Genomic DNA, 17,633 nt, shown 5'->3' with positions numbered 1-17,633 from the left:
TAACCCAGCGGAGAGTATACCCATCTAAGCCATGAGCATCCAGTTTCTCCAGCAGGATACTGTGGGACACTGTATCAAAGGCCTTGCTAAAGTCTAGGTAGATAACATCCACAGCCTTTCCTTCATCCACCAAGCGAGTCACTTTGTCATAGAAGGAGATCAGGTTTGTCAAGCAGGACCTGCCCCTTGTGAACCCATGCTGGCTGGGCCTGATCACCTGGGCATCCTTCATGTGTTGCATAATGGCACTCAGGATGATCTGTTCCATCACCTTCCCAGGCACCGAGGTCAGACTGACAGGCCTGTAGTTCCCTGGATCATCCTTCCGACCCTTCTTGTGGATGGGCGTCACATTTGCTAGGCGCCAGTTGGCTGGGACCTCCCCAGTTTGCCACGACTGTTGGTAGATGATGGAAAGTGGCTCTGCAAGCACTTCTGCCAGCTCCCTCAGAACCCTCGGGTGAATCCCATCTGGGCCCATAGACTTGTTTATGTCGAGGTTATGGAGCAAGTCCCTCACCATCTCCCTTAGAATTACGGGGGCTTCGTCCTGCTCCCCGCCCCTAACTGCTAGCTCAGGGGTCTGGGTACTCGGGGGACACCCTACTCCACTGCTAAAGACCGAGGCAAAGAAGGCATTCAGTACCTCAGCCTTCTCCTCATCCTTTGTCACTATGTTACCTTCCATATCCAGGAGAGAGTGGAGGTTCTCCCGAGTCCTCCTCTTGCTATTAATATATTTATAGAAATTCTTTTTATTGTTTTTAACATCCAGGGCCAGGTTCAGTTCTAGCTGAGCTTTGGCCTTTCTAATCTTTTCCCTGCATAACTTTACTACACCTTTGTAATCTTCCTGAGTCGCCTGTCCTTTTTTCCAAAGGACATAAACTTTCCTTTTTTCCCTGAGCTGTGACCTTAACTCTTTGTTCAGCCAGGCCGGTCTCTTCCCTCGACAGCTCGCTTTCCTGCGCACAGGGACAGCCTGCTCCTGTGCTTTTAGGACTTCTTCCTTGAAAAGTGTCCAGCCTTCCTGGACTCCTTTGCCCTTCAGGGCTGCCTCCCAAGGGACTCTGTCAAGCAGACTTTTGAAAAGACCAAAGTCTGCCCTCCGGAAGTCCATGATGGCAGTCCTGCTGGTTCCCCTTCTTGCTTCCCTGAGAATCAGAAACTCTATCATTTCATGATCACTGTACCCCAGACGGCCTCCAACTGTTACATCCCCCACAAGTTCCTCTCTGTTTGCAAACAGCAGATCAAGTAGCGCTCCTTCCCTAGTTGGCTCACTCACCAGCTGTGTCAGGAAGTTATCCCCAACACACTCCAGGAATCTCCTAGACTGTTCCCTCTCAGCTGTATGGAGTGCCCAGCTGATATCTGGTAGGTTGAAGTCACCCACCAGGACAAGTGCAAGTGATCTCGAGACACCTGCTAGCTGCTTATAGAACATTTCATCAACCTCTGCATCCTGGTTGGGTGGTCTGTAATAGACTCCCACCACAATATCAGCCTTGCTGGTCCTCCCCTTGATTCGTACCCACAGGCACTCAACTCTACTATTACCCTCATTTATCTCCACACATTCATATTCCTCCCTAACATACAGGGCCACTCCTCCTCCTCTCCTTCCTTGCCTGTCCCTTCTGAAGAGCTTGTAGCCATCCATTGCAGCACTCCAGTCATTCAATTCATCCCACCACGTTTCCGTGATGGCAACTACATCATAGCTTTCATGCCGTACAATGGCTTCCAGCTCCTCCTGTTTGTTGCCCATACTACGTGCATTTGTGTAAATGCACTTTAGCTGGGCTAGTTTTCTTGCCATTTTTATGGGGGGGTGAGGCCCAACACCTCCCTGACCATGCTCAGACCCTTCTGTGGTATCCAGCCTATCACTGTCCCTCATGTCATTACCACATGGGTTACCATCCTCCACCTCTGCTGAGGCAACAGGCCACAAGACCTTGCTAGCACTTTTACCCATCGGCACTGGTAATCTGCTCCCAGGCTCCTCCTTAGTAAACCTGCTTTCATCCCCATCCCCCTTCAACCCTAGTTTAAAGCCCTTTCAATGAGCCCTGCTAATTCTTGTCCTAATATTCCTCTTTCCCTTTGGGTAAGGCTTGCCCTACCAGTTGCCACCAGGTCTAATGTCCTATAGAACATCCCATGATGAAAGAAACCAAAGTTCTGACGGTGACACCAGCCTTGGAGCCAAGAGTTAATCTGCTGGCAAATATATAGAAAATATATTTAGAAATATACAGAGAAATATTTAGAAATATATAGAGAAATAACAGGTTTGGGAAAAAATAAGTGAAAACCTTCCATTTCCACTTCTTCTGGTCTAAGATATTTGATTATGAGAGGACTGAGTAATGGCAATCAAAATACTAGTTGAGAATTTATCATGGTAGAGATTCTGCAAAGAAATAGGATGCCATAGATTTCTGGCCAAAAAAAAGATATATGTTTCTGGCCAAAGAAAACTGATGTGCAGATGTTTAACAAGCATTAATTTCCTTAATTCATAAAATGAACCAAAAGATTTCTAAAAAAAAAAAAAAAAAAAGTCAACTATCTGTCATTTCCCAAGTATAGTACCTGGAAAAAACCCGAATCCAATGTGATCTCCATTGTTTGCCAGCAACAATGCTTTTTATCAACCTGTTTGTAATTAAAAGAAGGGGGTTTGTGTTGTGTTTATTTTTTAAAAAATATGTAATAGGGTATTATTTTCAACAAGATTTTCTAGTTTTGGAGCTTGCTTTACAGAAATTTTAGTATATAAGATTTTCACAACTGCGATGTGGGGTTTTTTGTGCACCAAGCATTAAATTATGGTTCTGTAACCAACAGCTCTGGTAAAATTTCTGAAGACCAAATGTTTATGATGTCTAATCTCTGTTTGTTGCCAAGTAACCGTATGATATGTGCTAATACAACATCTGCCATACTGGATTTATATAGTGAGCTTTATATAAAGCTTAGTACATGAAATGGACAGTAAGTGTTAAATATTATTGTTTTTAGGCATGTTCCCTTCCCTGCCCTTACAAGGACGGTGTAAAATTTTTGGTTTTAATGTCCTATGGTAGACCTTGTTTTTTTACCATGTTACAAAACAGAAAAGCTACAGAAACTAAAACTTCAGGGCTTAGGCTTCAGATGAGATTTGTATAAAGATAATGTAAACCTGAAGTCCCCTGTGCCAGTATGTCTGCTGTTTTAACGGGAGGGTCTGTACACACAGTATAGAACCAGACAGGACATCTGTATGATAAACTGTAGAGTTGTGCAGTGCAATTTGCATGACATGTTCCTCAACTCTACCCCCATCCTGTCTGCTTCATAGGCACTAACTACCCAGGACACCCCGTGAATTCTCCAGACTATCTAAACCTGGTTGTAAATGCAAATACTTGTTAAAAATGAAAAATCAAGTGGAGACCTGCTGGAGATTATTTGGTCCAATCACCCCCTCAGGGTCAGTAAGGGTAGGTTGCTGAGAGTTGTGTCCAATTGAGTTTTGAATGTCTCCAAGGATGGAGAATCTACAATGTCTTTGGGCAACCTGTGTGCCAAGAAACAAGTGTGTGTGTGTGATCAAGAAACAAGTTTTTTCTTACATTTAAGTGGAATTTCCTGTGTTTCAGTATGTGCCCATTGTCTCTGGTACTGTCACTGGGCACAAGTGACACTGTGGCTAAGTTTAGTCATAAGACGAAACCACTGAAATGACTTGGAGAAAGAGGTGTACAGGTCAATGACAGAACCAGAATAGAGAGAATGAAAGCAGCTTGCCTTTTATATTGGATGATTTTGAAACAGAGCAACAGAATTCAAAGATTGACTACAAATCCTGAAAGAAGAAACTCTATGCAATATTTAAAAACTTTAATTGCAAAGCCTTTAAATGTCAGCTCTTTGGAAGGGTTGAAGTGGTCAGGGTGCTTAGGGTCCTATTCCCTTTACAAGGCCTCCTCAGAGGCTGAGAAATCTTATTCTGAAATGTCAGCATTATCAGCAGAAAGATTTAATTATGAAAAAAAAAGCATAGAGTATCTAGAATTTGTGTTCAAAGGTCATGATCTACAGTATTTCCAAAAATTATCTGCCCTAACACTCAAAAAAAAGAGAACAATAAAAGCAAGGCAGGAAGAGATTCACATATATTACTATTCAGTTCCTTAAATCAGTGTCTTACAATAGGTGACTTTAAATGAGGGAAAATACACTCCAGTTAGTCGGGTTTGAAACCTAAATCTGAGGCAACATATACAAAATAATAGGTCAAAAATAGAAAGTAATGATAAATTTCAGGGAAAATTTTAATGATTGTGAAAAGATTGAAGAAAAAAAAATAACAGTGAATACTAAAGTTCAACTGGCAAGCGTGAAAGTGAAGCTTAACAAGAAAATCCAAGTATACCTAAATAATCGGACAATATAAATGAGATTTTCTGGGAGTCATCCAGTAAGAATAATAAAGTAATTGTTAAGAAAATGTGTGTTTGGGCTAGTCACAGAGAACATAACCCTATGACACTTACCCCCCTATACTGCTGATATTTTAACCTGGAGAAAAAAGGAAAGGGAATAGAATAAGGGAAATGATGTGAAAAGGGAATCTATAATGATATGCAGAGAAATTTTAATAGTATGTGTTGCAGAATGCTTGCTTGCTGTGAAATGTGCGAGTCTGGCTTTTCTTACATGTTTGCCTAAACCTCATGATTTATATAACTCTCTGTTTTGCTTCATGAATATGTAATCTATTCAGGTAGCCCAGTTGTTAAGAATACTGCATATGTTTCTATTTGTTTCACAAGCCTTATACAAGATTTATACAATACACCACTTCATCAAAGACTCTTCTAAACAAAGGCATAACCTAACACACAGACATAGAAGCAAAAAAAAAAAAAAAAAATACTCTTATGGGTTCTAACTGCAAATAAATATGTTTACAAGTAGTTACAGTAAGTCCATGTAGATCCCTCCAAAAATCATTAGCACTTCCAGACTTAAAAAGTGCTAGGAAACAACCTCCCAAAACTTTTCATTTTTCTTGGAATAGAGCAATAGCAGAAACTGCAGCATATACAGTTTAACTGAGGTGAGCTGGATTAGTTTAATCCTGTTCTTGCACAGTGGTAAAGACAAGGATGTTTTAGGCAAAGCTCCACATAGATAAAATTGTAGATTAAGCCAAACTCAAACCAAGAGCACAGTGCATGAGTACTAAAACATGTCAATTGTAGTGGTCTTCTCTGTCCTTGTCTTATTTTGTCTGTGAGGTATTGTCCCTACAAGGGCAGAGGTAAAAGATTGAGATGGCACAAAATGTCAGACCCCATTGACACGTTTTATTAGAGTGCCCTGTTACACGTGGCAAGCAGCAGGTGTGGGTACCCTCCTCAAGAAGTATAAAAATGTTTATGCAAAGCATCCACTTATGGCAGTCTGTCAGGAGGAGAGATGGGTATTTTAGCCTAGATGACTCATATGAACCATTAATATAAACTTCACAAAACAGACAAAATTCCTGCTGAATGAAATGCTGGTGACCTTCACCATTAAGCTGAAACATCAGAGAATCTCCTGGTGGAAGTGCCCCTGGATGTGTGTTTTCATTCTTTTGCTAACAAGAGCATTTATTTTAATTAAATGCACAGATAATATATCACATGCTTGTTTATAGCAAAGCACCAGCAACCATCTTGTTCACAATTTCTCAATGTTTTTTTTGGATAAGCTGATGTTTCTTAGATGAAAGTGGAGGGACGAATTTAACAGAGCAAGTAGGCATGACCAACCTTTAGCATGACATCCTTTTCATAGATCCACCTAGGAAATCTCATTTCCGTTATGTTGCTTCAGGGATTATTTTTGTACAGAAACAATGGTGTAATGCAGAGGAACTTTATGCAAGAGATAAAAAAATATTTTTGATCCTTTAATATTTTTATTTGTCTTTTTGTAGTTTGAGTCTCTTCTTTTTTTATGGGGGAGGGGGAATCCTGTCCCTATAATAGAAAGTCTTTTAGGATCAAAGCCTTGCTTTGTTCCTTCCTTTCTTCTTTGTAAGATCAAAATATAAATTCTAAATCTGCCACACAAAGAGACTGATACTGTCAAGATGTTAGACTGATATTTCACACAATAGTGTTAACTACATATACTCTTTGGGTTTTTTCTATTTCAAGTCTCCATTAGCATCTGTGACAACAGTATTTTGCTTATTTGCACTTTTTCCTTGGAGACCACTGGGAACTGTCACTGTGTGTTCAAGAAAACTAACAGAAGAAAAAGAGCAATACATACATCTTCTCTGAAGTCATAGGTGTAGCACAAATGTCACATCAGATTCAATTAGAGATGAGCAGATAATGAAAACCCCAACATCTGGCTGCATTCACTCATCTTCCAGTGTACAACCTGTTGTTAATCACAGGGGACTCACTAGCTTAAAACATTTTAAAAAGCTTCTTGGAAATATATTATTCCCATCTTCTAAGATTTCGTTTTAGCAATTCCTCTTCTTTTGTCAATATAGATCACTGAAACTTCGGCATAATAATGGCCTCTTTATTAGTTACTATTTTAACTGCTTGTGCACTTTCTTGCAGGAAATTATATTCTAGTTACTGCATTACAAAGTTCTTTTACGAAATTTTTCTTATGTAAAAAAAATTGAGGATTATAACTTCAGTTTGGGAAAACCATCAGAAGAAAAAATTAGGTATGAGAAATAAAGACTATTTTCATTTGTATGCCCAGAGCAATAGGGTTGGTTTGTGTTTTTTTAATATGTGGTACAGAGAAGATGACAAGAAAGACATAAACTGAAAGAAGAGGCAGAATTTTTGTCTCTCAATGGAAGATTTATGGGAACATTTTAGAAGATAAAAGCTGATCTTCTATCAGTCATAGTGATAATAACTAAGTCACATTTCAGGGTATAACCAGGCTTGTTCACACAGTGAGGCAGAATATTCTTACCAGGCTGCTGTGCAATTCATGGCATATGTGATTTTAAATGATGCCCTTGTGGATGAAAACTAATCTGATTGTAACTGAGAAATGAGATTTAAGGTTGTTAGAAGTCTCAAGCAGGTATAAAGAATTTCCTTTTTATGAAAGACCTTTACATAGATTTATTTTTTAAAAGGCAATGATTTCTCTAGTGAGATATCTGAATATGTAGGACTATACCTATGTTAGGAGAAATGAAGAAAAAACCCAACATCCTTGCATTGCATTACTTAAGTTTTACTCTGCTCACAATTGATCTGAGGAACCTCAGAGATCTCAATATTAATATTCATTTGGACAGTGACTGTGTGTATTAATGTTTCAAGACTGTAGGTTCAGGCTGCACATAATTAATTTTATTGCAACCTACTATAGACTACTGCTACTGCATTATTTCTTTTACAGACATCACTATTGGGGAAAAAAAAGAAAAAAAAAAAAGAAAAAAAGAAATCAAACACAAAAGCATGCACCAATGTTTTCCAGGGTACTGCAGTTATCGACTGAAATGCTATAGTTTTTCCTCCTATTCTTATAATTACCTGTGATTGCAAAATATTGCCATCTACAGCAGCTTTTCATAAATGATGACTTTCCAATGACAGTGCTTTATTCACGAACCCTCTCATGAAGTGGACATTTTAACATACCAAAAATTAAAATCTGTTGTTTTAAACTCATTTCAAATCTTCTCCACTGATGTTTGTATAAGATTATCATGCTTGAAAATGCTTGGTTAAATGTTGAGATGCAGCAGTTATTGGGGCAAGCGCACCACATGCACTTCATAGCCAGGCACTGGCCAACTCTCAGGGCACGAGGAGCAGGCAGCAGCACCAGGCACTATGCTGAGAAGTGCCTGAAGGTTCAGCTTTTTAGTCAATCAGACCTAATATCCCTCTTCTGAATGAGGTGCATTGTCCCCGAAGGTCATTTGCCTGTGCCAAAAATAGCAGAAGAAGAAAGGACAAAAGGAAACCCAGGCTCAGGAAATCAGCAGGAAATTAAATTGCAATGAGGAGTTCTCTCAGTTTCTAGAGGCAAGCTAAGAGATGGGGGATCTTTCCAAACTGCAAGGTGAATTCAAAGAAATGGTGTGGACTTCAAGAAAAGAACTCCATCTCTCTCATTTCTGTTGATTTCAAAGTGTAGAAATAGTTTGCCTTAGCACAGTAATTATTTCTTTCCCCTATTTAACCTGTGCTATAGTTACAGTATCTACCAGGGAGATAGTAATTTTTTCTAAAAATGGTCTAAGTTCACAAACATAAGAGGTTTAATCTCATTGTATTATCTCAAATCTCAGAAAGATCAAAAGGGTTTTCATCCTCAGAAAGTAAGTTTTACTTCAATAAAAAAGTTGAACAAGAAAAGTTCTAAAAATATAGATAATACAGACTGGCCAGATAAGGGAGCCATTCCTGTGAATTTTTGTCCTTGTAGGAAGCATCCAGCCAGTAAACCGCCTTTCTGAGTTGCAGACAATTCCACGCAGCCCTGTCTATCTTGAAGAAACTTAGACTACTATTACAATTTGCAAGGAAGAATCTGAGAGCACTTTGTAAAACAAACATAGTCATAGATCTTTGGAATTATTATTTTTCTATTATAAAGCTTGTGGGATTTGAGGCAGTTCCATTTTTGATGTTCAGATTAGAGAAATTTTGGTGTACAGTTTGGATTAAGCTTTTCTTCATTAGCTGTGTTAAATTCTGACAGGTGGCTGGTCTCTTCAATAACAGAATTTTGCATAGAGCAAATATATGGAAGTAGGTGGCTGATGTAAAAATACTATCTTCTGGCTAGTTTCCAGTTGGGTGACTGATCGTGGTGGCTCTCAGTTTCATCACCGCAAGACAAATTTTTCGATGTGTTTTAAATGTAAATCCAATCTGATAGACATGGAATGTGAATTTAGGCACTTTCTCTTTGAACAAGATTAATATCTCTGCAGCTGATGGTATCTCTGAAATTAAATATTAATTGTTAATACAGCTTCAGAATTGGTTACTTATGATTTTTTAAAAAAAAACACTTTAGTTTGTTTCTAATGAAAAACAAGTTTGACACACATTTGTTTTCAAATCATTCATCAGTGATGGTTCAGAAGTCAAACAAGATGGGCTGTAATTGATTTACGATCCAACAACTTTTCTTTGAAAGAATCTGACCTGCCAAACCCCGTTTTTTTGAAGGGAATATACCAGTTTTGGTTAGCTTTGTCTCGGATAATGTTCTTAAGTGGGAAAGGGAAGAAAAAATAGGGAAAGAGAGAAAGAGAAAGGGGAGGGGATATGGGGAGACAGAGGGAGAAGTGCACCTATGCATCAGTAGGTAATAATATCCAGGAATTAAGATTCTTGCCAAAAGACTTAAGAATTCCCTCATGCAAGAATAGGAATCTGAGCACACTGTTCCTCCTGCACGACGACCATGTTGATAACTACTACCTGGTGGGAAGAGGACCCTCTCTTTATTTTTTAAAATAAATTCAAAAGAACTCTGGTTATTTGCATACAGTATAGAACAGGAAGTGCTTTTAAATCATGGATATTTTTGTAGGATGTGAAAATTTTTGCCTTTCTACATCTATTCATAAAAAAGAAAAAAAGGTATTTAACTTGTTTAAGAGACCAGCTGTATTTGTGCGTTTCGCAATTTTTGTTTGATTCTTGCTATTTCATAGAAGTTTAGGAAGAAAGGATTAAATTCTGGTTTTGCTGTTCAGTTTAGTAGAAAACTGTGCCTCAATATATCCATTGGAAAATTGTATTAATTTTGAATAGCCTGTTGCATTGGTTGACCCAGTCAAGTAGTCACACCCCATGTTTTGAAGGATATGGAACGGCTTATAGGGGACGCATAGGTTTACTTCAGAGTTTCTAAACCAAATGAGGATTACAGAAACTCTGTGCTGTCCATTAATGTTGCTATCTATGGAGAGTGTTAGCTTGGAAGGGAGGTGAAGAAATTCCCACTTCTGTCTCAATCCATATGGATTAATTACCAGGAAAACATACATGCATTTACAGGCTAACAAATGGATAGAATAACAGAAACTAAAGGTGTTGATTGACTTAGGGCACATTTCAAATCACCTTTGAAAATCTGATATTTTAATTGTACTGAGCTATTCAAATTATTTTCCTTGGCTATATTATTCACATTCACAGTATTACTCTAGAGCCTAAAACTCTGGAATGCAGAATCCCCAGGGATGCTCTTGCCTTTCCAAATGGGTGAAGGACCCAACTCTGGGAGATATGATTGCTTGTAGTATAGACACACCCACAACAGTGTTAGGCTGATAGGCATCAATAGGGGATACAACACTGAAATACTGATATTTTCCCCAATTTAGAGAGCTTAGAGATGCACTGCCTTATTAAGCACTAATTCTTCCTGGCCACAAATTTATAACTGTTACTTTAAAATAAGTATACAATGCAGTTAACCTCTGGTGTATCTTGTTTTAACGTTGATTAGAATTTTTATATACTCCTGGATGGTGGGACAGAGTGCTCTTTCAGCAAAATGGGAGGAATGGGTGACAAAGTGGAGGGCAGGGCTGCTGTTTAGGAAGACCTTGACAAGCTGGAAAAAGTCATGGAGTTCAACAAAGGCAAATGCAATGTCTTGCCCTAGGAGTGGAATAACCCCATGCAGCAGTGTAGAGCCAGAGACTGACTGAGTAGGAAAAAGCTTTGCAGAAAAGGTCCTGGCAGCTCAGGTGGACAGTAAGTTGAGCATGAGTTGGCAAAGGCAAACTGCATAGCTCTTGGCAAGAATTTAGCTAGCACATCCAGGAGGGTAATCCTTCACATCTATTTAACATCTGTCAGGGCATATCTGGAATACTGCGTCAGATTTTGGGCTCCTTGCTGTACAAAAAGACATGGACATACTAGATTCAGTCTAGTGCAGGGCCACAAGGTGGCTGGGGACTGGAACGCCTGAAGTGGTGAAATCTCCATCCACAGAGATATTCAAAATATGACTGGATGAGATCCTCACAATGTGCTCTGTTGGATGTGCTTTGAACAGGAGGTTGGACCACTTGGCCTCCAGAGGGTCTTTCCAGCCTACATGCTCCTGTGATTCTGATACATCAGTTATGTGTGTAGTCTATTATTTTCAGTAACATTTCTCTCTTAAATTATCTATTGAATCTCACAAGTTATGGGAAAATTAAATTGGGCACAAATTTTATAACTTCTTACTGTTGTTGAAGGATGATTTATCTGCATATATTTACATCCTGTGCCTATTCATTAAAAAGTAGGAAGCCTCTTAGAGACCTGAACTACAGGACCACAAAAATAATGTTGATCTTTGCTTAAACTGAGGAAAATACTGTTTTATAATCTACTCATTTGTTATATTTGGATTAACTTCACCAGTTACTATATCTTTACTTACAATGAGAGAACTTTGTTTGCTCAAAGAGTTTCAAAACAGTTTTAGAATAACAGTGACTCATAAGACATTATCTGATGAATGGTAATTGAGTTGAGAATGACAGAACTGCAAAACTAAATTTAAATTCATAGTGAATGGTGTTTAAAAAATGGCAATGTGCTGATAAATTATGAGCCTTTACAGAGAAGTTAAGAAATGGGAATGACTAATTTTGCAGCTTAAGAAAGAATATATTTTGAGTCTTTTTCCCTTCCACACACTTTAGCCCCCAAGAAAAAGAAACATTAAAAAACAAAAAAGAGAGACAAAAAGAGAGCTAAAAAGCATTCAAATTGGTGTAAAGAAAAGTAACAGCCCAGAGATGTTGCCGAAAAGCCTTTCACAGCTGTGGCTCTCTCCAAAGTGTGTAGTGCAGAATGATTTCCTGTAGAGAGTAGAAGTTGTTGTTGGAAGAATGAACTGAAAGAGGGTCTCTGGACCAAATCCAGTTCTTTTCCCATCCTTGAAGAGATATGTTGATTCAGTCCTAGATCTGATGCGCCAACATACCACACATCAATTGGGTGGGTTTATGCTCTGCCAGACAAAGGAGAACTTCTGTAAAGCAGAAACATATAAGTTGATAATAGATCCATTCTGTAGTTGCCACAAAGTTGAAATTAATACTGTAGATTTTAAAAGGCATTGATAATTTAATCAAAGAGCAGAGGAAACATAGTAAAGAGAATGCAACTAAGCCTCTCCTACAATTCAACTGACAGGAGATGAGTGTGTTCAGTAGATTAAACCCGTACACATGTGGATGTGTGTGTGTCAGTAAGAAATAGAACAGTGATTTTGACAAGTTGGAGGGAATAAATATTATAGAGTTATATCAAAATGTCAAATGTACTTTAAATCTCTGACAGCCCATAATCTGTGTTAAAGACTAAAGTACGAATTAATGTTGAAAAGCAAAATATCAAAATGTTCCAGGTGACTACAAAAGTTGGAGCTTTCCCATGAACATTTACTATCAATTTTAAAGAAAAAATAAATGAATGTCCTTTTTTTCATGCAGCATACACTCATCTGTCAGAGATCAGTAAAAAGTACACTTGCTAACAACAACAAAAGCAGTAATAATGAATGTCACTTCTATGAATTAAGTATACAGATGATGAATGTAGTAGAATAGCTGCACTATTTAGCTATATGTTTTGAGCAAGCTTCAACAACCTTCAGAAAGTTTTTGACCACTACAAAGTTATTCCCATTCCCCAATTTGCGTAAGTCTACTAATATTATTTCAATAATACCTCGAAAGGTAGGAGGGAAGTCATCTTATTAGGAATCTTGACATTATTTCACTGTATCCATCCCTTGGATTTTGAAAACTGAGCCTTTTTGTAGTACTCCACTTTCAAAAGTTTCAGTGACTGTAATATCTTTTTTAAATAAAAATTTCATCAGATATTCTAATTTTTTGACAGCAACTTAGTTTATATAATTTCTCAATTAATTACTATATTTGATAGAAAGGTAATTAAATGTTATAACAAACTATGAAATGCTGGATAATGTTTATGAAAATACAAGGTTGTAACATGTCAGTGAATGTTTTCTGTGAGGGTCTGAAGAGATGACTTTTTTTAACAAAAGTGCCTTCAATACCTTAGCGTGTGAAAGATTCTAAATTTTGGTGCTATATTTACTCTCTAAGCAAAAACATTTACAGCTACTGAAGGCATGAACATTATTTAAACAAAAGTAAAACTGAAGAATTCCTGAAACAATTGGTATAAAATCAAGTCTTATTCTACCCAGTAATAATCAAAAAATTATATACATGAATTTCTTTCTTTTCTAGCACCACTAACAGATAAACCACCAAAGCTTTTACACCCCTTGGAGACTAAGCTAACGATTCAGGAGACCCAGTTAGGTAAGTAGCAAATACATAATTTCTATTCAAATGTTATGAAGGTATTTGATGTGTTAATGTATGATGGTAATGTGATGGCGTGGTGGCATTAACAATTTCATTGAAAAGGCATTAGACATACTTTTCTTCCATGCAGAGATGTATCATATACTATCTAGACGAGTGTTGTTCACAAAAAAATAGTAGTAGTTAATACTGAATACTAAGCCCTTGAATATTACTGATAGTCGTTTTTACTTTTGCTGAAAATCTATAGTTGTAAGTGTACATGAGCTTTTCTTTCTAAACTTCTCCTTTTCTGTATATTTGTATATATATATATTTACTGTGGGATTTTGTGGTTTAAATTCTGCTTGCAAGACTCCTTTGCTTTGGTGATTACTTACAGAATTGCAAGGATGTTCTGTAATTAGAAATGTTACACTGGTCTAAAACTATCCAGCAAACATTGAGAAGTTAACATAATAGCATCTGATTATTCTGAATGTGCAAATACGTATGTAAAGATGAGTGGAGAGAAACTGACGCATGAAGAAACCATTTTGTTTCACTTTTTCTAGCCTAGTTGATGGTGGATATGTTTTGTCACTTTGGTCCCCTACTGCTGTACAGGTAATTAAGGCTCCAAAGCTAAGTACATGAGTTACTGCAGTTTGCAGGGTATAACAATCCATTTCCTTTGCGGACTGACACGGAGGGTAACTTGTAAGAAACAAACAGTCCTCAGTAGGTTACACTGGAATTAGGCTTCGGTGTCAGAACAGTAACCTATTGATAGATCTTCTAGCATGTTAGCCACAGAAACAAATGGAAACAAATCTGGTGGTTGTCTAAATCTCATTGGAAAAAAAAAAAAAAAAAGCAAGCAAGCAAACAAAACTCGGTACATTCTGCAGCACAATATCAGAAAAAGCAGAAGGTTTGCAAATTAATTCTGACAGTCATTGGCAGAACACTTTATGGTGCTTGCCAGCCTATGGCTGATAGTGACCAGAGAATAATAGATTTTTTTAAATATTCATAAAATATTGCTTAAAATTATTCATGCTCTTGAGGTAATATTCTGAGATGCTGATATACATGTTTTTAGAAACAAGTACATAGAAAAGGGGAAATGTAACAAATTTCCATCTAGAGCTAATTTCTGTTGTTCTTCTGAAGTATTGTTCCTGATACACCAAGTCAGAAAACTTTTCCTACATCACAGTCCTAGATGATTCTACCTTTCCATTTGAACACAATACAAGGGAACAGAAAACAAAGTGACTCCACACAGTTTTTTCCTAACTGACGTTGCTTACTGAGATATTTTTGATGGAAAAAAAAAACAAAAGGCAGAACCTTTTTGGGCTTTGGCATTGTCTTGCTAACTATACTATATGGGTGAGACTATTTCAATAAGAGTGTAATTATTAATGGCTAGATAGAGGCTTTTTATCTATGATTTTTAGAAAATCATATCTTTGATTTCTCATAGTCCTGAGAAACAGATTAAATAATTTGAGAAGTGCTGGATTTGTAACAGACACTTTTCAGAAAACTAAATAGCTATTGATTAATATGAAAGAGTTAATTTGAAAATGTCACTTTCAGATACAGATGGGAAAGTCTGACTGTAAATGAATGTTAAGCTCTAATACCTTGCTACAAGAATAAGAAGCTACAAGAATATATTAATTTGTTGTTTAAAAGCCTGTGAAAAAGCCTGTGAGAACTGGAGCAAATGCAAAAAAGTGATAGTTCCCTGACATGAAAATTATGTTGTTCCACTCAGACTAAGTGTCTTTGTTCTGCTTGATAAAATTTGAAAGGTCTACATTTCACTTTCACTGCGGAAAGCTAGCATACATTTCAGGGGGCCAGTTCATTCACTACAAAAAAATGCAAAATATTCTAACATTGGAATAACATTGAGATGCACTTAGCCAAACCTTAATTAGTTACATAAGCCAGCAGCCTCCAACCCACCTGAGGCTTGGGGTGACCACATGTTGCAGACTGGTCTAGACATTGCCAAAAAACATGCTAGTCCTCCAGAATGTCTTTGGGGTGGTGTGTTTGTCCTTATTTGGAAAATAAATGTGTTGATGGAAGAGGGAGAAGTTGAATGGGTGGTGCAGAAAAGGGAGAGCAAGGAACTCAGAGCTTGAGGTAGTCTGGTATTTCACTAGTAGGTCACCAGTCAGTATGGTGGGGACCTGGGGCAATCTCTGATCTCCCCTCACATTTCTGTGCTTCTCACCTTGCAGTCCTCCACCTTGAGTTGGAAATGAAGGAGGCTGCAAGTGTCAGGGCATTCCCTGGGGGATGCATACATAACTTACAGGAACATGTGTGCTTCTGGAGGTGCACATGATGTGCTGAAACATCAACAGCGGTGGTCCACCTCAAAATCTTCCCCTGCTGGTAGGCCTATGGTGAGTGGTACTGGGCACACTTTTGAGGAAATCCTCAGCAACCCCAGTATGTTTGCTGCTGAAGGAGCTACTAGAGTTCAGTTCTTAAGCAGGGTACCTCCATGCAGTGTCTAAATCAAGGTGGGAAGACTCCAGGCATATGTCATTCCTTTGGCTCCAGTGCTCCTGAGATATCTGACATTTATTGCTGAGATATATTGGTGTCTTCTATACACCAGTAATTAAAATTAATGTCATAGGACCAAGTACCTGTTGTATTATTGCATTGCATGGCTTCCATAAAACAGCATCAGACCAAAAGGTGACTGTACATTAAGGAAGGATTTTCTCTAAGGGGTGACTGATAGTGTTATAGTGTAAGTTAGCAACTACAGTTTGACATGTTAAGACAAAAGTAAAGAAACTAGAGCTGGAGAATCTGCACTCTTCAGTCCTATGAACCTACAGGCTCCCATCACACTGTTGCTATCCACAGTCAGTCCTGTGAAAGGTGTCCTGCTATTCACCTGATGTTTGGGAAACTATTAAGAATAGCTGCACTGCAATGAGCAGTCTTAGAGAGCCACAGAAATCTTGAGAGCTCATCCAAAAAATATCTTTTTTTCACACTGAATAGTAACCAGAAAAGCACAAGATAGAAGCACAGGATAGAAATTGAAGGAGAAATTCATTTCGCAAAGGCTTTTCTTGAAAGACAGCATGACACAGCCAAGACACAAAGCAGAGAAATCCTAGATGAGGAAAGAAAGATTAGTTCCCAACTTATCCTGTTCTGCATTTAATGGTTTTTGTTTGTAACTTCACTTCCAATTTTGTAATCAATAACTTAATCCTATTGTAAGGGTAAAAATACTGTTTTCTTTTTAAGCGTTTCTCCCGTTAAAACAATTCTTAGGTAGCTGTGGTGACCTCAATATAAACTGCTTCCCTGGAAACAATGACTTCAGATAAAATATTATGTCAAATACAGTCTTCAGAAGTATGCAGACTGCAAGAAGCCTGGAACTTTAAGGAGACGAGGAGTGTTTCCAACTCAGCTCTGAGCCACTCTGTGGGCTGGCAGCAGCATAAGCCAGGGAGGGGAGAAAAGCAGGCAAGGAATGGGAGGCACAGGCGAAGAACAGCAGCATAATGACCCAAGGAACTACATCCCACAATGTTCTTCCTCTTAGCCTTGATTTGGAAAATGAATGGTTAAAGGTCATTAGTGTAGATTTAGTACAGCTTGGCAAAGAACAGAGCTCGGAGCCCAGGAGTCCAGCATTCCAAGATAAAGAAATGGCCTTGTGTATAAGATAGTAGGAACAGCCTGCATGCTAAGGAGGAATCCAATTGTCTGGGTAAAGTGTCCATCTGGTCGGGACCAGTTTCGTGGTTTGGGGTCCAGCCAGCCCAGCATTCTAAGTCAAAGGTAAAAGTACACAGTGAAGAAGACTATGAGCCTTCCTCCAGAAAACCCCAGCCCACAACCACTGGGTGACAGTACGCATGCGCATAATGAGTTCCTTGAAATAATTAGAATAGTAACGCCTTTTCTTAGAATTAATTATAATAACCCAGCCCACATTAATGAATATGTATGCTTTTTATCATAAATAGATGCTTCTTTTACGAGCCAGTGCACAAGTTAGGAGGAGAAATCCGGCGCCGCAATAAACATACCTGCTTTATAACTCTATTTGAGTTGTAGGGTTTGTTTCCGCGCGTCAACCTCAACACTCTAGCAAAAGTGAACAAACAAATCCGTGCTAACATAACAGCCCCTCGTAATAGTAATAAAAATACAAACCTTTCAGTTCAGAACTGTACAGAAAGGAATTGTTTCTTACATATGAAAT

At 38.2% G+C, this 17,633-nt stretch overlaps 1 protein-coding gene across 1 annotated transcript in view; it reads left to right on the top strand.

The window, feature by feature from the left end:
- The window catches only part of IL1RAPL1 (interleukin 1 receptor accessory protein like 1), a 670,379-nt gene that overhangs the window by 485,825 nt on the left and 166,921 nt on the right, over positions 1–17,633 (top strand). The window contains exon 5 of the mRNA XM_074147306.1: positions 13,304–13,378. Coding sequence (XP_074003407.1) covers positions 13,304–13,378 — 75 coding nt within the window. The remainder of the gene's footprint in view (positions 1–13,303; positions 13,379–17,633) is intronic.

Source organism: Numenius arquata, chromosome 1, assembly GCF_964106895.1.
Source record: "Numenius arquata chromosome 1, bNumArq3.hap1.1, whole genome shotgun sequence".
NCBI lineage: Eukaryota > Metazoa > Chordata > Aves > Charadriiformes > Scolopacidae > Numenius > Numenius arquata.
This window is presented reverse-complemented; position numbering and strand designations above follow the sequence as displayed.